This window comes from Podarcis melisellensis (assembly GCF_964234715.1).
Source record: "Podarcis melisellensis genome assembly, chromosome: 7".
NCBI lineage: Eukaryota > Metazoa > Chordata > Lepidosauria > Squamata > Lacertidae > Podarcis > Podarcis melisellensis.
In genome coordinates, this window is record NC_138539.1 from 66,090,177 (window position 1) to 66,110,904 (window position 20,728).

The 20,728-nt window shown below is 44.7% G+C and overlaps 1 protein-coding gene across 1 annotated transcript; it reads right to left on the minus strand.

Annotated features, from left to right (window-relative positions):
• Positions 1-13: 13 nt before the first annotated feature.
• LOC309373757 (serpin B3-like) lies at positions 14-6,132 on the minus strand. The gene is made up of 9 exons (XM_081918252.1): positions 6,084-6,132; positions 5,703-5,887; positions 4,458-4,538; positions 3,801-4,085; positions 3,219-3,365; positions 2,715-2,832; positions 2,144-2,295; positions 1,452-1,619; positions 14-1,263 (listed from the first exon to the last, which is right to left on the minus strand). Exons 2-9 carry the CDS (start codon positions 5,868-5,870, stop codon positions 871-873), a joined length of 1,512 nt encoding a protein of 503 aa, XP_081774378.1. The 5' UTR covers positions 5,871-5,887; positions 6,084-6,132; the 3' UTR covers positions 14-870.
• Between the last annotated feature and the right edge of the window lie 14,596 nt (positions 6,133-20,728).

Below are 20,728 nucleotides of genomic sequence, written 5' to 3' on the forward strand. Positions count from 1 at the left end.
CAAAACAACAATGTTATTAAATGCTTTGTTTATTGAGATATTGTGCAGTTCAGAAAAAAAGATGTTACAGGGTTTCATAGGTTTCAAAGAAAGAGTATAGTCTCACAGACATCATAGCAAAAAAAAATCAGTTTGAGGAGCCAGACTACAGTTTACTGTTTTTGTACTTCAATGCTATATGTGTCTACTCAAAAGTGAGTCCCACTGAATTCAGCAGAGCTTACTCAAAGGTAAGTAGATGTAGGCTGGAATCCTCATGCTGACTTCAGGGAAAGTAATTCAGCAGAAGGCATACAAATGTGTTTCGGTTATTCAGACAGGATTGCAACAGGAATCAACAGGAAAACATTCATCAGGAAGCAGATTCCAGAGTAGTGACATATTCCTGCCTCCAGGCTCCATTCTGCTGTCAACTGTAGCCCAAAGAAGGGCAGCTTCTTCCATCACAGTGCTATAGTAGCACGGAAAACTGCACGCCCTGAATATTGCGCTTCATGCAAGACCTTAAGGGAAAGAAGCTCTCTTCCATTCAGAATATAGACATTTCTGTTTTATCAGCTGTTCTGTTTACCTAGATTTCTGTTTAAGAACTAGGGTTCAGCACTCAGGAGGCAAGATTTTCCTCGAAAAGTTGTAAAATAGGCAGAGAAAGAATTGCAGACAGGTAGGACAGCAATCCTCCAAAACATCATGATCATACTATGAAAATTAGACCCACCACCAAATGAAAGTTCTCTTGGACCAAATATCTGCAATGATTGACATTACAAAATATGAGGCAGAGGGGGAAATACTAGTGTTTTTTTCCCTATAAAACATCTTCCATATCCGTTTTCCATTGATCTTGTTCCATGCGTCAGAACTCTTCTCTTATTCTGGCTTAGCAAATCTGCCGAGAGCAATGATGCTCTGGGTGCAATTGTGCCGGATGAAATAGAGGAAAGGATGGTCAGCCCGGATCTCCACAGGTTCCCGACGTGGACGCCTATCTTTGGGGCAAGGGACTGGCTCTGGTTCTTCACCACCCTCCTCATCAATCTCGATAGCAGCATCATGGACCAGCTGAGTCAGAGCCACGCCTTCTGTTGTGGTTGCTCCAGAGAAATCGGCCTTTTCGTGGTCAGTCAGATCCGGCAGATTCAGGTATTCGTTGGCTTCAATGCTCTTCTCTGAGCTGAACTTGGGAATGGCCAAATCCACCTCAACGGCCTTCAGATGACAGGACAGGTCAAGCAGATGCTCGTGGCTAAGTCCATCTTCCAGCTAGAGGAACACATAGAAGTTACAGTGATATCATTCCAATCCCAGATTGAATCAAAACAAGGGTGAATACAATAAGAAAAATATATCAACAGACTTTTTCCACACCAGTATTATTGAAATCGAGGGCCAGAAATGGAAAAGGTGAATAAGGCCATGGACAGTATCATAGGAATGGAAAGACCATTTACCTGTTCAAGAGCTTCTGCACTGCAGTCTACTGGCAGCAGCAGAACAAAGGTCAGTTCATTGTTCTTGTAGGGGATCTCAACAACTTGGACTTGAACGTTGCATAGGTCAATTGTCCCTGCATTGTAGACACCCTTCCTGTGCATCAGCTGCACGCTGTGGCATTCCTTCTGTGAAGAAAAGGAAAAAAGGAAATATTTAAAAAGAGAGAAGGAACTTAGTTTTCTTTGGGAAGTTCTTTCTTTCTTTCTTTCTTTCTTTCTTTCTTTCTTTCTTTCTTTCTTTCTTTGAGAGCATGAGATTCGGCATTGCAAAATGAAAAAAACCAAACCAAAAACACCTCCCAGAGAAAAAGAAAAGGGAGACAGCAGATTCTTCTCTTTTGTAATTTCAGCAACCATCCTACTAAATTGAAATCAATTGGACTGGTATGAAGTGGCCAAGTTAAACCCCATTGTTAGCAGTGGGGCTCTAGGACGGCTAACTCTAGTTTTGGGCCATCATCTTTAGCTAAAAGGGGTGATGACCGTCCAGCATTGCAGAGCCTTCCTTGCACCAAGTGTTTCAAGTGACCTCCATCAAGACCTCATTGGGGCAACTCAACTCCAACACTAAACATGTAGTCTGGAAGTTACAAGGTACATCGTCTCTGCACAAAAGAAGCAAGGAAGCTAGGAATATGTTTCTAACCCACCTCATCTGCATGATGAGGGTAAAAGGGAGCTTCTTCTGTGAGCTCTTTGTCAAATTTCACTTCCCATTGTCCTTTGAAGTAGAGAGCATTCACCAGCAGGAGCTGAGCAAGGCAGTCAAAGCTGTCCTTGGGGAGAAGGTCCTTGATCTTACCTAGGAAAAAAATGGATATAGTAGGTTTTCTTAAAAATAAAAAATATATATATTCAGATTTTAGTTATAATATTACACTGTATGAGTTAGCATAAAACTTCTAACTCACTATTTATAGAAGATAAATTAAGCAACTTGATAGATGAAGTACTTAATTATACCCTGAGTGGTCCTTTGCAGCCAAATGGAGGTATTTAAATGTTTTAATAAACAAAATATTATGGGCACCAGTTTCATTTATTTTGATAATCTGACCTTTCCTCTGGTTTGGAAGAGAGTAGAGGCTATCCCACAATGGGCTCTTGACTGATTGTTGGTTCAGTAAGATTTAATTGGTTCCTGGTTTGCAGAATAAAAATCATGACCTCCCTGTCATGAAAGTTATATCAAGAAGTCATTGGAGTGTGCTGTGGTCTTACCATGTGTCTGGACCTCGACCCAAAGGTTGATGAGTCTCCTCACTTCCTCTGGGGCATCATGCAGATCAGCGTTCTCCACTTCAGTCAAGTACAGTTTCAGAGCACAGTAAAGGAATTTCTGAACAGAACAAGAAAACATTGGATCCATATATTATCCATAATCACCTTTCTCATTTGGGAATTTTCCAATTGTTGCCTAATGCCCTCAAAAATTCAGTTCCTCCCAATTCCTCCCAATGAGTGGGGTATAAATATAATAAATAATAATAATAATAAAAGCAACAGCAACCACCACCACCATCACTGGATTTTGTAGGTAAAGCACTTTGTAGAGCAAGTAATTGTTATCATTTCCTCTGATGGCCTGGGAATGAGGTACAGCTTTGACAGACACCAGTAGATGATGAATCCATTTATGGTAGGATACAGTCAATTGCAGGTTGCAATGTGCACTTGGTTCTTACAGTACAGTGAAGCACCCATAGGAGCCAAAATTAGCATTACCTGGATGAAGGCAATGTCCTTGTTTCCATAGAGCTTGTTGGCAAAGCTCAGGGTATAGTTGCTGCTGGGCTCATTAAGAGTCGCAAGGATTTTGCTGAATGCTGTATGGATTCCTTCAGGCTCCTCACACTCGTAGCAGGGAACATCCTAAGGATTCAAAATAGAAGGTTAATTCTCATGACACCTGGCTGCTTATTAAGGGTTTGCCTTGTGAGAAAGAAAATCTATACCCTTATCTCAGGCAGGAATGCTTACTTGAAAGTTATATTGAACTCAGGAATGCCTACTCTGAAGTAAACATTTATCACATCTGAATCCCTGCAGGCAGCCCAGCACAACTTTCTTGTGATTTACTCAATTTTATGCTCACAGCAACGTTAGATGGGGGTTGATGGTGACTGACTCAACATCACCCAGTGAACTTCACATCTAAGCAAGAATTTAGCGGTTTCATCCCTACTTTCCTGTCAATTTTATCACATGTTGTGTGGTATCATGTAGAATGCTTAGAGACAGCCCCCTAAATTTAAAAAAAAAGAAAAAATCATCTAGATGAAACTCTCCAGATGTTTCACAACTTACGCGTGTAGGACAACGTGGCTCAGGCTCAGGTTCAGGGCAAGGAGCTGGGCGGTGAATGACTCTTCTCTTGTCACAAGGTTTAGGTTGCTCTGGTTCAGGGCGGGGTCTTGGTTTGGGGCAAGTTGGCTCAGGCCTGGTTGGCTCAGGACGGGGTCTTGGTTTGGGGCAAGTTGGTTCAGGCTTGGTTGGCTCAGGACGGGGTCTTGGTCTGGGGCAAGTTGCTTCAGGCTTGGTTGGCTCAGGACGGGGTCTTGGTCTGGGGCAGGTTTCAACTTTTTCTTGTGCCTGCAATGAAGTTACAAAATGTATGTATCCACAAGTAGACTCATAGAACTGTATAGTTTTCCCAATGTTGCACTGATACCACAAATGAGAAGCCACAAATATACCACAAATAATTGCAGGCTGTATTCCCCATTCAACTTAAAGAGGGGCAGTTAACTTCACATCTGAATATTTTGTTTCAAATGTATTTGTGAAAATGACATTTGCGCTTTCATTGATTGACTGCTCACTGCCTCTGTTCTTCCTTCAGATATATTTCTTCCCAACAGGCATGGATTTGATGCTGAGATAACAGGAGATAATACTAATATGCAAGCTGGGTTCTATGGGCAGGGGAGGAATACACCTTTATCCAAGCGTTCTTCTACATACCCTTCTTAGTCTGGTTGTTGAATGTCCCAGGCTCCTGCTTCTGGGTTTGTCAGACTCTTTCACTTCATCCCAATGCAGGACCTTGAATGAAATTGGAACATTGCTCCAGTTGCACAGGCAATATGATAACAGCAGCACTTATTATCCTGATATGTATATTAGGGACGATTCACATGACTCTTAGATCATATGTGACATTGGCAGGATGGATATCTTCCTGCATACTAATCTTTGAAACAAACTTTAGGCAATCTAGGGACGCAGGTGGCGCTGTGGGTTAAAGCCTCAGCGCCTAGGGCTTGCCGATCGAAAGGTCGGCGGTTCGAATCCCTGCGGTGGGGTGCGCTCCCGCTGCTCGGTCCCAGCGCCTGCCAACCTAGCAGTTGGAAAGCACCTCCGGTGCAAGTAGATAAATAGGGACCGCTTACCAGCGGGAAGGTAAACAGCGTTTCCGTGTGCAGCTCTGGCTCGCCAGAGCAGCGATGTCACGCTGGCCACGTGACCCGGAAGTGTCTTCGGACAGCGCTGGCCCCTGGCCTCTTAAGTGAGATGGGCGCACAACCCCAGAGTCTGTCAAGACTGGCCCGTACGGGCAGGGGTACCTTTACCTTTACCTTTACTTAGGCAATCTATGGTTCTGCCTTGAGCTGATAGCAACAAATCTCATATAGGATGAGAACTGAAGGAATCGAATCTTAAATTTAGTTCTCCAAAAGTTTACTATTTTTTTAATCACAAGCATTTTAGTGTGAAATTATCCTAATAAACCCATTTTTAGATGCATTTTCTTTTACTAATGTACACATTTCTGCAAGCAATTTCCCCAATATAATGCGTGTGTTATGCTACTTTCACTAATATCTTCATTTTTATGCACATTTCCCCCAATATATGATTTTTTGTAAATATTACTTTTACAAAATAAGTACAGGTAAGTACAAATCTATTTAAAAAGAGCTGTTTTTGGCTCATACGTTGTTTTGAAAACTACAAATTTGGAAGATTCCATTTGGAAGATTTCCATTCCATTCAACCAAATTTCTCCTCCATGCCTAGTGATGCAGTATTCTTTGATCTCTGCACATTTATGGGATTTTGTGCAGAGACGTTGACTGGGCTTATTACTGGATCAAGCCACAGTGAGGTCATTCTCAACTTGTATCAAATATGACCGGTGATGGAAAGGTATCTGCTAATGATGAGCCCAGTTTGAAGGCTGCATCTCTACTGCTTGATTAGACCCACCTTCTCAATCTGATCTGCTTGTTCACAACCAGATGCATAAGCGAGGAGGCCCAGGCCTGCGGTGAGGTTTGCAGGGGAGAACACGAGGTTGTCGCATGGGTGCTCAGTGGCCAACACTTTGAAAACGTCAACGGCGCATTTAGCATTGGCTTCAGGCAGGGTGGTCATGATGGAATTCAAAAGCTCTGAGGGAAGACCAAAACAGCTCGTCGTTTCAGGATCCTTCAGAATACAGATATACTTGTTCCTACTTCTGCACTGCAATACATTCTATCACCAAACCCACAGTTCTGAAGAACTACCCATGATAAAAGAACTGCTGTAAAGATGCACATCACCCAACACAAGGCTGCATGGAAGCTTGAAAGGAGAGCTGCTTACCTTGGCTTCAGCTGTGATGATAGGAGTCTGGCAGGTGAGTGTGATGCTCTCCTCCTGTGAGACGCTGGTATTTATACTGATCATCTCACACCCCCACAACCATTAAACAAGCCTGAGGTTCTCAACCTGCAACCATTTCATTATACCAAATTTACATAATGAAAACAGTGCGGTGCAAAAACTGGACATTTATAATAATCAGACCTAATTATCATGGATTGCCACATATGCTTCAGATATGAGTTTGTATAATTATGTGCACTTCATCTACTGCAAGCAGTAGATGGATTATGACATGCCCTTTCAGCACTGAAGATCTCCATGTATTGGCAGGGTGTCCAAAGCACTCCTGATAATGACTCTTGAAACTATCCCTTAAAACCAGTATTTTCCCCCAAGAGACTCCAGTAAAAGAATGGATGTTCCTGTAACCAGGAAATGCTGAGGATTGCTTTCTTATTCCCTTCATCACGCCACCACTTCACTTACTGAGAAACATCTCATACCAGAAGTGTGCATGCACACGAAAGCTCATACCAATAACAAACTTAGTTGGTCTCTAAGGTGCTACTGGAAGGAATTTTTAAATTCTGTTTCACCTCCAAGTATGAGACAGTGACAAAACTCCTAAAACCATAACAGCTTCTGACTTGTTCACAGGGCGTCCCAATTTCACCCAGCCAGTAGATGGGGGCTACGGAAACAGCTCCTGGAGCAACAGTGGATTTGGGAAGAAGGCATGAGGGCTCCTTCCTAAAGCCTAGTTAGTGTTTACTAGGCTTTGGGAAGAAGGTGGATGGACTCCAGGACTCTGTCAGAGCTCTCCTGCCTCCTGCCTGAAGCCGTTATTCTAGGTGAAGGTAAAGGACCCCTGGACGACTATGGGGGTGATGTGCTCATCTCGCTTCAGACTGAGGGAGCTGACGTTTGTCCACAGACAGCTTTCTGGGTCATGTGGCCACCATGACTAAACCGCTTCTGGTGCAACAGAACACCAAAGCGGAAACCAGAGCGCATGGAAACTCTGTTGACCTATAGCAGTACCTATTTATTTACTTGTGCTGGCGTGCTTTTGAACTGCTGGGTTGGCAGGAGCTGGGACAGAGCAACAGGAGTTCACCCCATCGCATGGATTCGAACCGTTGACCTTCTGGTCAGCAAGGCCAAGAGGCTCAGTGGTTTAGACCACAGTGCTACCAGCGTCCCTAACCCATTATTCTAGACCAGCAACCATATTCCGTCCCTGCCCTTTGCTTTGTGAACCAACTCACTGGCCTTTCAGCAGATGCTCAGCCTCCCTAGAGCCAAAAGAGACACCTATATTCTTATTTTCTATGCCATTGAAATGTGATTCTCCGTCTTTGGAGGCTTGACAACCATATGTCAGGAGTGCTCTGATGGTGTTTCCTGCTTGGCAGGGGGTTGGACTTGATGGCCCTTGTGGTCTCTTCCAACTCTATGATTCTATGATTCTATGATTACCGAACTGTTTTTGTTTGTTTTTAAAGCTGCCCCTATCTTGAGAGAAGAGGCAACATGGAGTTGCCATGTATGAGTGGTGCATTCTGCTTAACCAGAGGTAGCTTCTCACACGTCTCTCTAAAGAAAGCAAGTGCCTTGGGCAGTGGTTGTTTAGCTGGCAGGGGTGTTGTGGTGTCGCTTTAGTTTTTTATGTTTTGTTTTGTGCATATTCAGTTAACATTAATCGCAAGATAACTTAACAACAACAACACCAGGTTTTACAGCACTGCTGCTTTTTTGTTCTTTTTTTAATAATAATTTTTAAAATCACATTTCCAATTTTAAATCACATGTACACCAACAACACACCAACCACATACCCTCCAACGTTCCTCCGGTGAAAATGTCTCTATTTTCATCTGAGGAATGTTGGAATGATACCAGGGTGTCATGGCCTGGGATCCAAGTGAATGCCGTAACCTAGGGCAGATGTCAAGACCTTCAGTTTAGGTATCAGGAGATAATTATGACATGTGTTGCAAATTGAAAATGACATGGCAGCCCAGCACATATGAATTCACTGTTAGAGGACATGGTGATGGCCATCCATTTAGTTGGCTTCCAAAATGGATTGGTTAAATCCACAGAGAATGTTCCTATGAGCCGAAATGACTTGATGAAATTTCCAAGGCAGAAGGCAGCATACTTCTGACAACAACCAGGCCTCTGGAGAGCAGGTGGGGACAGCCTAGTACACTTGCCCTGGGCCTCAGAGGGCTACGCTGTCTCTCAAAATATCACCACCAAACTTGGCACAAGGGCTCCTGAGGTGCAGGTGGCAAATCTTCATCAACATTAGGATGATGGTCACCAATTCACCTGATTTTTGGCATGATGGGTCCAAAAATCAGAGGTGATATGGACACCTCTGAAGATATCATTTACCAGTTTAACTTGGTTTCACCCACTATTGCATGGTGAGTTGCAACTGTGCCAGTTTAGATGCCTCTTGAGATATTGTCTCCCAACATGAGGGTTCCCGGTGAGGAGGCAGTGGTCTTCATTTGGACACCAGATGCTCTTTTGAATCGAGATGGTGAACTGAAATGTGACTTGCCCATGACATCACACAATGTGGTGTGATGGTCACAAATGAGGTTTCCTGAGGTGGAGCAGATGGTTTTCATCTACGTTTGAATGCTGTTGGATACGCGGAACCCTGTATCAGTATGTATGCATGTCCAAAAAACCTACAAATCACACTATCCATTTAAAAACCACAATATTTTGGGGATTCTTAGAATTCCTGGGCAATGCCAGGCACCTTCTGCTAGTACAAACAAACAAGAAAGACATTTGGGGGATTCACATGAAACAGGGTCTAAGCTTATGAGTCAGGGAAAGACTTGGCAAAAGGATATGTGTTTATGAGGTATCTGAAGCAAGTGATGGTTGCTGCTTCACATATGGCAGAGAAAAGGGCATTCCACAGCACAGAGGCAACTGCAAAAAATGCCCATTTTGGGGTTACCACCTTATGATATGCTGTATAATTTCCCCAGGTGATCCAAGTGATTTAATTGCAAAGTGTCTATTTAAAGAGGTATATTATTTTGTCTCAATGTACACATTTCTAAAGGTGTGTTATCTTGAAATAGGCATTTTTAAAACATCTTGGTGCTTAAGCAAAGAACTGTATTGCAACATTTGGAGCCATGAAAAATGTGAAAGATAATTGCATTCTGATCCACACACTTGGAGCAGACGGCAGATCAGTAAAGGTAAAGGGACCCCTGACCATTAGGTCCAGTCGTGACCGACTCTGGGGTTGCAGCACTCATCTCGCTTTATTGGCCAAGGGAGCCGGCGTACAGCTTCTGGGTCATGTGGCCAGCATGACAGAGCCACTTCTGGCGAACCAGAGCAGCACACAGAAACACTGTATATTGGTGGAAACAACATACAAAAATGAATTTTATTAGGGAAATGATGTTTGCAAAAAATGTGTATAGTAGCAAAATAACAAACAAAATGTAGGATAAATTCACACTAAAATGCTGGCAAATTTCCACTTTAAAAAAAAAGAAAAGGAATGGAAAATTGCTGCAGAAACCGGCGCTAGCCGACTTCCGGGACGCCACGGCCACGGAAAGGAGTGCGAGGCAACCCTCCGGGGGGGTCTCGAACAACACGGAGGTTTAGAGGGAGCACGAAGGCTCCGTGAACCCCGAAACCACAGGAGGGGCGAAGTACCCAGCGTCGCTGCGTGTGCTCGCCTGTGTTGCCGGCGTTTAACAAGGCTGGAGCCACAGCGTGAAGGGGAAGCAACAGACTCCATGTTGTGAAGCCTCAGGCTCCGAGGGAAAGCGGCGGACCTCCAACAACAGCGGAAAAGCTGGGAAATAGCTGCTAAACACTGCGGAGAAAGCAGTGGGAAACAAACGGAAAACATTGAAAAAATAAAGGAGCTAAGACCAAAGGAACTTTAAGATAAGAACCCAGCGGAGATCAAATATATGGCGAAAGGAGGAGGAATTCACCGCTGGCGGTAAGGTGAAAATGGAGTATAGTAAAAGGCTGGGAGAGAGGAAACAAGAGTAAGAAGCTAGCCGCTAAGTGAGTGTGGAGGAAAGACCTCGGGCACAAAGTATAAAGAGTCGGAGGCAATGTAACAGCGAGATTTCTTAATGAACTAGAGAGAAAGGAAAGGAATTTTTCTGCCTCATTGGGACGGAGAACGCTACAGCTGGCTGAGGGGTTTTGTGGACGGCTTTTCGTTCTTAATCGTTTTCAATCTCTCTGAGTGTGGCGTTTGGGAGGGGAGTGGTTTAAACGGCGAGTGGAGCCTAGGCTTTCTGCTAATCTTCATCGTTAATTACGGATGAGTAAAGGGCAGAGACTGCGTGATATTGTTATATTTGAACAGGTAGGGGAGGAAGCAAACAAACGGGGACTCTGTTTCACCATTTTGCTTCGCTACGCCTTTGTTTCTTCTCTCGTGATTTAAAGAGATACACCCTAATATTTGAACAAGGGAAGACTGAGCCCAGTTCCTAGCTTAAAAGAGCACCTCTCTGCAGGACCCTGCTCCTCCGCTTGGACGTGCGTCTGTGGTTTGAGACTCTCACTATACTCCTACCCTCAAGACCTTAAGGATTTAAATACGTGTCCCCATTTAGGTGCAGTTAAAACTGTGTTAACATCTGGCACCCCATTCCAGCCACCCTCTGTATTTCATCAACCCAGTATAGGTAAATGTTGGACACAGGCTGCAATACTTGAGAGATGTTAGTTCTGTTATTTTTTTTTACCTTATTTCTCCGGCACCAAAGGAGGAATTAACATCAAGTATACAAAATGACAAACGGATCGAAAAAGGGGGTGGCAACACCAGCGGAAAGGAGGTCATCGAGACAAGAAGACATCGGATAAAGTTAAGAAAAGAGGGGTGGTAATATATATAAAGGAAAAATTTGACCCACAACTATTGTATAAAGACGACCAAGGGAGACTGATTGTAGTTCAGATGGTGTTTCATGGAGAAAAATTAATTGTGGTTGGAATATATGCACCAAATGACAAAAAGTCAGCTTTCTTTTCAGAATTAGATAACAAATTGATGGAATGGATGGACCAAAAAATGATATTGATGGGTGACTTCAACAGGGTGGTGTCTCCAAATTTGGACAAGTTAACAAAAAAAACAAGAGACGAAACAAGGTAAATTACCCCGATCTTTCTTTGACATGGTAAACAACTTGGGATTAATTGATGCATGGAGACTTAAAAACCCCACGATAAAACAATATACTTTCTTCTCAAACCCAAACCAGAGTTGGGGGAGAATAGATAGTATCTGGATATCGAAGGAATTGACACAGAATTTAACTAAGTCTGAAATTCTCCCACGAACCATATCCGATCATAATGCGGTCTCCATCGAGCTAAAAGGTAAGGATGTTAAAGCAGGCAGATGGAGAATGAATGAATTTTTATTTAACGATCAGAAGATCGTAAATAAGGCCATAGAAACAATTGAAGATTACTTTAAATGGAATTTAAACGGGGAAACTGCTATAGAGACGGTGTGGGACGCAGGAAAGGCAGTGATGAGGGGTTTTTTGATTCAGAAAAATAGTCAATTAAGAAAAGAAAAAGAGACAAAGAAAGAACAGGTCTTAACACAGATTATGGAAAATGAAAGAAAATTAACTATCAACCCTAGCGAGGAGACTGCAAAACAGAATATAAAGATATTACAAGCCAAGTTTTCCACAATAATTAACCAAGAGATAGAATGGAAAATCAAAATGATGAATCAGAAGAATTTCGAATCTGCAAATAAGATAGGAAAATATTTGGCGTGGAAAATAAGAGAAAGGAGGAAACAAAATACGATCTGTAAGATAAGGGAAGGAGAAAGGATTGTGGAAGAACCAAAAGAAATAAAAAGGATATTCCAAAAATACTATAAGGACCTATACAAAAGAGCAAAAGAAACAGAACAAGAAATAGATCGTTTTCTGCAAAAACATCACCCGAAACAAATTTTAAAAGAAGAAAAAGAGAATTAGATCAGACAATTACACAAGAAGAGATAAAGAAAGTGTGATGGGACGATGAGCTGCTTGTGCGTAAAATGCAAGTCCCTCAGAGTTTGATCAGGTTTTCAAACCTCTGCCTGTGACGGAGCCCCTCCAGCATGGCTGCGTCAATCACTAGTAGAATCCGAAAGTGGCTGCTTTCGGAATCGTTTCCAACATAAAAGCTCTTTAACGGAAACACGTCGTCTGGCCTCTCGGCGTGACAGTTTCCGGCGAGGTGTGGGTGTCCCTATAGGAGGTCCTGAGACCTCCCCACTGTTTTCGCTGGAAGCGTCTCTGAGCCATCCCTCCGACTCACTTTCCCTTGGAGTTCTTGCTCGCCCTCTACTGGTTCCCTCTTCCGCTGCTACTCCTCTCTCAACCTCAGTGAGCCTTTGCGCCCCCGGCGCTTTAGATGGCAGTTCCCTGACATCCACCTCCCCTCCAGGGCCCCCTTCACCCCCTCCTGTCTCCTCCCCTACTGGCGGTGAGGAGGTAAAACCCCTGAAAGAACCTCCTTCGTCTTCCGACGTCGCGAACACTTCCCTCCACTTGTTGCTGTTCCTACTCTCTCGGTAATCTTCGTCATCGGAGTCCACTCCGTCTTCCAACTCCGACTCCGCGAACCCTTCCATTTCCTCTTCCTCATCGGTGGTGCCGAAATACTCCCTCCTAAACCTTGCTATCGGCTGAGGTTTCCTCGGGAACCTTTGGTGGAACGTTTCTGTTAAAACCTCGTCATTGACTTCCTCTGCATTCACCCAGGTGTTTTCTGACTCCGGTTCCCCTTCCCACGCCACCAAATACTCCACCTGATTTCCCTTCCACCTGGAATCGAGGATTTCCGCTACATGGTTGCGGCGTTCCCTCTCTTCCAAGGCTGGTCCCCTGACGTACTCCCCTTCACGTCCCCCCCTGTATGGTGACAGTAACGACCTGTGGAACACTGGGTGCAATTTCATGTGGTTGGGTAATCGGAGTTTGAAAGCTACCGGGTTGACCTGCTGAATGACCTCAAAGGGTCCCAATCTTCTGGGCCTCAATTTCTTACAACCCCCTTTGAACGGCAACCCTTGGGTTGACAACCACACTTGATCCCCCACCCTTATGGTTTCACCTTCCCTTCTGTTCTTGTCTGCCTGCTTCTTATATTGTGCCTTAGCCCTTTCTAAGTTGAGCTGGAGCTGATGATGGATCGCTTCCATCTCTTCTACAAAATGTTCAGCCGCTGGGACGCTCCATCTCTCCCCTCCTTCCCCTGGAAATGCCCTGGGGTGACACCCGTAATTAGCCAAAAAGGGACTCATCCCTGTGGACACATTCTCCGCATTATTGTAGGCAAATTCTGCCAACGCCAACTTTTCGACCCAATCGTTCTCTCTGTCATTGACATAACACCTCAGATATTGTTGAAGAATGCCATTTGCTCTTTCCGCCTGCCCGTTGGTTTCAGGGTGCCGGGCAGTTGAAAAATTGACTTCCACGTGCAGCAAGCTCATGAGCTTCCTCCAGAACCTGGAAGTAAATTGTTTGCCGCGATCTGAGATCACCCTCAAGGGAGCCCCGTGCAACCTAAAGATGTGTTCTACAAACAACTTCGCTGTTTCTTCCGCTGTGACTGCATGTGAGCATGCTACAAAGTGGCACATCTTAGTTAACAGGTCTACTACTACCATGATGGCTGTTTTCCCCTTGGACTTTGGCAGATCCGTCATAAAATCTATTGATATCGCTTCCCAAGGCCGTTCCGGTGTGGGTAATGGTTCTAATAACCCTGCCGGCGCCCTTCTTTCCCCTTTGGCTCGCTGACATTGGTCACACCCTCTTACATACTCCCTTACATCTTCCCTCACCTTAGGCCACCAAAATTCCCTGGTAACCAACCACATGGTCTTGTGTTGTCCAAAATGTCCCGCCGTGGGGCTATCATGCAACTGCTTGAGTACTCTCCCCCTCAATTCACCTTCGGGTATATACAGTGCCCCTTTGTAATACAATGCCCCATTTCTTTCCTCAAAACCTCCGGGGCTCTCGCCCTCCCCCCTGAGACCTCTGAGCTTATCCTGGGCATATTCATCATTTTCCGTTTCCTCTACCAGTTCTCGTTGCCCCACCAGCGCCGCCCCACACACCCAGCGGTCCTCAGGGATGACATGTCTCTCTTCGATCACCCCCTCCCCTTCCCAATACTCTGGTTTGCGTGAGAGCGCGTCCGCCCTGACGTTTTCTGGGCCTGGCACATAACAAATTTCAAAGTTGAATTTGGAGAATTCCTGTGCCCATCTCACTTGTCGTTGGTTGAGCACTCGAGCTGTTCTCCAATACTCTAAATTCTTGTGGTCGGTGCACACTTGCACCTTGTGTTGTGCCCCAATTAATAAATGTCTCCACCTCCGGAATGCTTCGTGAATGGCAAGTAGTTCCCTGTCATACACCGTGTAATTCCTCTCGGATTTATTCAGCTTCCGCGAGAAGAAGGCACACGGTCTCCACTCCGACGCACTCCTCCCCGGTTGAAGAAGGACCGCCCCTACCGCCCGGTCGGATGCATCGGTTTCCACTCTCATGGGTTTTCGTAAATCCACATGCAGAAGTTGTTCTTCCGAGGCGAAAGCCCTTTTCAGTTCTTCAAAGGCTCGATCCGCCTCTACCGTCCAAACAAATTTCTTCTTGCTGCTGAGGCAGTCGGTGATGGGCGCCGTCAAGTGGGCAAAGTTCTTGATGAACTTCCGATAAAAGTTCCCAAACCCCAAGAATCTTTGCACGTCCTTCTTGGTCTTCGGTGTCTTCCATTCCAGTACCGCTTGGACCTTGCCTGGATCCATGGCCAATCCCTTGTCTGACAAGCGGTACCCCAGGAATTCCACCTCCTTGGTATGAAACTGGCACTTCTCCAGTTTCACCCACAGCTGGTTGGCTTGCAGCCTGCCCAACACTTCTCGAACGTCCCTCACATGCTGTTCCTCATCTTCCGAATACACCAACACGTCGTCTAAAAAGGCCACACAATTCTTGTAGAGCAAAGGTCCCAGAACGTGGTTTATAAAAGCTTGAAAACACGCGGAGCCCCCTTGTAGACCGAAGGGCATAACGAGGTATTCAAAGGCTCCCAAAGGGGTAAACATGGTGGTCTTCCATTCATCTCCCTTCCTTATGCGTATCAGATTGTACGCCCCCCGCAGGTCCAGCTTTGTAAAAATCTTTCCCTTCCTTACTCTGGTCAAAATGTCATCAATTCGGGGCATAGGGAAAGCCAGGGGCTCCGACACTGCATTGAGGGCCCTAAAGTCACACACCAGTCTCGGTTTGTCTGTGTTCTTTTTGTCCACAAAAAACACTGGGCTGCCCCCCACCGCTCGGGACTCTCTGATGAAACCTCGCTTCAGGTTTTTGTCAATGAACTCCCTCAGCTCCTGCATCTCCCGGTCTGACATGGCGTACAGCTTGCCTACTGGGAGTTGGGCCCCAGGGAGTAGGTTGATTTGACAGTCAAAGGGTCTATGCGGTGGCAGTTTGTCTGCTTCCCTTTCGCTGAATACGTTGCTCAGATCTGCGTATTGCGGGGGCACCTTCCCTTTGTCCATTACTTCCATCCCGGCTAGGGTGACTCTGTCTCCTCCCGAAACCTTCCCCTCCTTGCAGTGTTCTAGGCAATGCGCTGACCCAAAGGAGACCACCCTCTGATGCCAGCCCACTAGCGGATCGTGTAGCGCCAGCCAGCTCATCCCCAAAATGATGGGCGCTCCTCCCAGGATGGCCACATTAAACGCTATCCGTTCGGTGTGCCTTGCCACCCTCATTATCATCGGGACAGTCTGTTGGCTAACTTCTCCCCCCAACAGCTCTCTGCCGTCAATCGTAGTCACCTGCAAGGGGTTACTTAAAGGGATGGTCTGTATCTGGTGCTCCGCTGCAAACTCCTTACTCATGAAATTACAGGAGCTGCCTGAATCCAAGAGCGCCTTGATCTTTAGTGGGTGTCCGTTTGGCAGTTCTAGTAACACCTCTATCACTAAAGCGGGTCTGGGAGGTTCCGGCATGGGCACTTTCACTGCTCTTTGGCCTGGCTGCTGTGCCCCGACGGTGGCAGCCAGGCGTTGGCTTTTACTTGCTCCTTGCCTTCCTCTTCCTTTCCCCCAACAGCTCCTGCCATCCCTTGCCATTCCTTTCTTTGTGGGCAGACTCTGGCAAAGTGCCCTGGCTGTTGGCAGAGATAACATCTCTTGGCGCTCCTTCCCTCCTTCTTCCGCCCTTCACTGGGATTTGAAACTGCGCGCGCCCGCGCTGTTCCAACTTCCATCGGCTCTGCCGGCGGGAAAGGTGGCTCTGGAATGTCTGGAATGCGGAACTCCCTCCAACGGTCTCCTTTCCCTTCCCGCTTTTCCAAAGCCCTCGCCTCCTGGCGCGCTCCTATGCACAGCGCAGATTTGGTTAACTGATCCATAGACTCCGCCCTGGGCCCCCGGGAAAGCTCATCTTTGACGGTTGAAGAAAGCCCCTCTTCGAAAAGCATTTGGATGGGCTCCGCCGATAGGTCCCACCCCAATTTATGAATCAGCATAGTAAACTCAGTCCAGTACTCACGGACAGATCTGCTTCCTTGCTGGCAAGCCATTAACTGCCTTCGCACCACCCCCTGCTCAATATCGCTGGAAAACATCAGGTCCATGGCACGAAAAAACTTCCTCGTGTCCTTTAGGATCTCATTATTCGCTGCCATCAGGGGTCTAACCCAATCCTTCGCCCCGGATTCGAGATGGCCAATCACAAAAGCCACTCGCGATTCCTCGTCGGGGAAGTCATCAAACTGCAAGTTTAGAGCGTATTGCATCTCTGTTCTAAAGGCATGATAGTTCCTGGGATCCCCCCCGAATTTCTGCACCAATCCTGGCACCTTTCTGGCGAGCGGGGTGGTTTTCTCCTTTCCCTTTTCTGCATCCTGAGCCCTCCTCTCCTCAAGCCTCGCCGTTTGCAGTGCCAACTGGATCTCCAACGCCCTGTACCTTTCTTCCAGGCTTGGACCCCCTCCAGCTGCTCCTGCTCCTCCGGTTCCGGCTGGGTTGCTCATGATGCTTCTCCCTGCACAAGCTGGCTTTCGGTGACTTTCGGATTGCTGTGATGGGACGATGAGCTGCTTGTGCGTAAAATGCAAGTCCCTCAGAGTTTGATCAGGTTTTCAAACCTCTGCCTGTGACGGAGCCCCTCCAGCATGGCTGCGTCAATCACTAGTAGAATCCGAAAGTGGCTGCTTTCGGAATCGTTTCCAACATAAAAGCTCTTTAACGGAAACACGTCGTCTGGCCTCTCGGCGTGACAGTTTCCGGCGAGGTGTGGGTGTCCCTATAGGAGGTCCTGAGACCTCCCCACTGTTTTCGCTGGAAGCGTCTCTGAGCCATCCCTCCGACTCACTTTCCCTTGGAGTTCTTGCTCGCCCTCTACTGGTTCCCTCTTCCGCTGCTACTCCTCTCTCAACCTCAGTGAGCCTTTGCGCCCCCGGCGCTTTAGATGGCAGTTCCCTGACAGAAAGGTATAAGAAAGATGAAAATTGGGAAAGCGCCAGGGCCGGATGGCCTTTCGGCCAAATATTATAAAACACTAAGTAATCAAGTATCCCCAGTGCTAGGTGAGGTGATGAATAATATACTAAAAGAAGGAAGGATCCCGAATACCTGGAAGGAAGCATATATCACATTGATCCCTAAAAAGATGTAGATACTCTGGAAGTGAAGAACTATAGGCCAATTTCATTATTAAATAATGATTATAAGTTATTTGCAGATGTAATGGCAGAAAGATTAAAAAAGGTTTTAAATAATAAAATACATAAAGATCAAACAGGCTTCCTTCCAGGGAGACAACTAAGGGATAATGTAAGGAATTTGATAGATATTATTGAATATTTGGATATGAAAATAGATAGACAGGCGGCCCTGGTATTCATAGATGCCGAAAAGGCATTTGACAATATTTCGTGGGACTTCCTAAGGAAAAGTTTGGAAATGATGGGAATGGGAGAAAAATTTAGAAGAGGCATAGAAGCAATATATAAGGAACAAAAGGCAAAACTGGTAATAAATAATACCACAACAGAATATTTCAATATACATAAAGGAACTAGACAAGGTTGCCCCCTGTCTCCTCTATTATTTATAACAGTATTGGAAATACTTAATGAGAGACTGAGGGAGGCAACAGAGGTTAAAGGAGTTAAGGTAGGAAAGAGGGAATATAAAATCAAAGCTTTTGCAGACGACATCGTACTAACCCTAGAAGATCCAAAGTATAGTGTAAAAGAAGCTTTACAAAAAATTGAAGAATTTGGGGTTGTGGCAGGACTTAAGGTAAATAAAATCAAAACCAAAATGTTGGTTAAAAATCTAACCAAGGAAGAAACGATAGATTTAGAACAAAGGGCGGAAATTATGGCAGTCAAGAAAGTGAAATACCTCGGAGTATGGATTACGGCTAAAAATTTAAATCTATATAAGGATAATTACGAGGCCACCTGGAGGAATATAAAGAAAGACTTGGAAACCTGGGGGAGGATGAAATTCTCCTTTTTGGGGAGGATAGCAGCTGTTAAAATGAACATTCTGCCCAGAATGTTGTTCTTATTTCAAACTATCCCCGTACTCAAAGGTTTAAAACAGTGTAAAGAGTGGCAGAGAGTCCTGGCGAAATACATCTGGCAGGGGAAAAGACCACGGATAAAAATGAAAATATTGATAGATAAAAAGGAAAGAGGGGGTTTCTCTCTTCCGGATTTGAGCTTATATTATGAAGCGGCGTGCCTACTTTGGTTAAAAGATTGGATAAAACTGGAGAATAGAGATATACTGGACCTGGAAGGCTTTAATAACAGGTACGGGTGTCACTCGTACCTGTGGTACGAGAAGGTGAAGGTCCACAGGAGCTTCCTAAACCATATCTTCAGGGGACCAATTTACCAGGTATGGGAGAGAAATAAAAATCTCCTCGAAAGGAAGACCTCCTGGTGGATCTCACCAATAGAGGTCCTAACGATTAAGAAAACTAATATGGAGGGGAAGAATGCCACCTATGAAGAACTTCTAAGAAAAACAGAACAAGGGCCCAAACTTAGACCTTACGACGAGATAAAAAACCTACTTACTGGTTGGTTGCAATATCACCAGGTGAATGATTTGTTAAAAGAAGATAAAAAGAATCTAGGTTTTGAAGATAAAAAAATCAAAATTTAATGTAGAGGTTGTAGAAGGTAAGAACAAAACATTGTCTAGAATATATGATATGTTACTAAAGTGGCATACAAAAGATGAGGAGGTGAAAGAGGCAATGATTAAATGGGCAATTGACTTTGGCTATAATATTGACTTCGAAAGGTGGTTGGAACTGTGGAACAGCACTATAAAATTTACGGCCTGTATGGCACTGAGAGAGAATGTCTGGAAGATGTTATACAGATGGTATCATACGCCGGTGAAATTGGCCAAAATGTATAGATTAAAGAATAAGAAATGCTGGAAATGTGGTGAAGCGGAGGGAGATCTTTACCATATGTGGTGGTTGTGAAATAAGGTGAAAGGCTTTTGGGAATCAATATATAAAGAGCTTAAAAAAATATTTAAATATACCTTTCCCAAAAGACCTGAAGCCTTTTTGTTAGGATTGACGGGTAAAGAAATTAAAAAAGAAGATAGGACAATATTTCTTTACGCCACCACAGCAGCAAGAATCATGTTGGCACAAAATTGGAAACTGAAAACTATGCCCAGCATAAGTGATTGGCAGGTCAAAATGGTAAATTACGCCGAGCTTGATAGACTAACAAGTAGAATTCGAGATCAAGATGAACAGAAATTTCAGAAAAATTGGAGTAAATATTGGAAATATATTGGAACATTATGGTTTTTTATGACTATTTTATTTTTCTCTTTTTGGTGTAGTTTGGGGAAGGGAAATAATAATTTATGTAAATGAATTATATTTATACCTATTTCTATATTGATAAAGTTATGGGTATATCTATGTTTATTTTGAGTGTCTATACGTACTTATATTGTTATATTTTTTGTATTTTGATTTTTCTTTGTTCTTGCATAACTTGAATAAAAATGTATTGGGGGAAAAAAAAGAAAATTGCTGCAGAAACCAAGTGGAGTGCAGAGAAGGAAATATGAGAAACTGGCAGAACAAAAACAGGCAGGAAATCTCGTCCCTACTAAGAACAAAAAGCTTTCTGCTTTCTTAGAGATTACCTCAGCATTGCAAAGGAAAGTATGTTCATCTCTCAATTTTTTATTTAACTCACTATGTGAATTCCCCCCTGTGGCGTTTGCCCTCCTAGGTGACATCATGCTGGGTCATACGGAAAGGGTTAAATGAGTGTGAAGTGATTGGCAAGTGGGAACCCAAGGGGAGGAGTTAGAGTTAGAGTTAGTGTTGTTGAGAGCCAGTGTGGTGTAGTGGTTAAGAGCAGTGGACTTGTAATCTGGTGAACCGGGTTCGATTCCCTGCTCCTCCACATGCAGCTGCTGGGTGACCTTGGGCTAGTCACACTTCTCGGAAGTCTCTCAGCCTCACTCACCCCACAGAGTGTTTGTTGTGGGGGAGGAAGGGAAA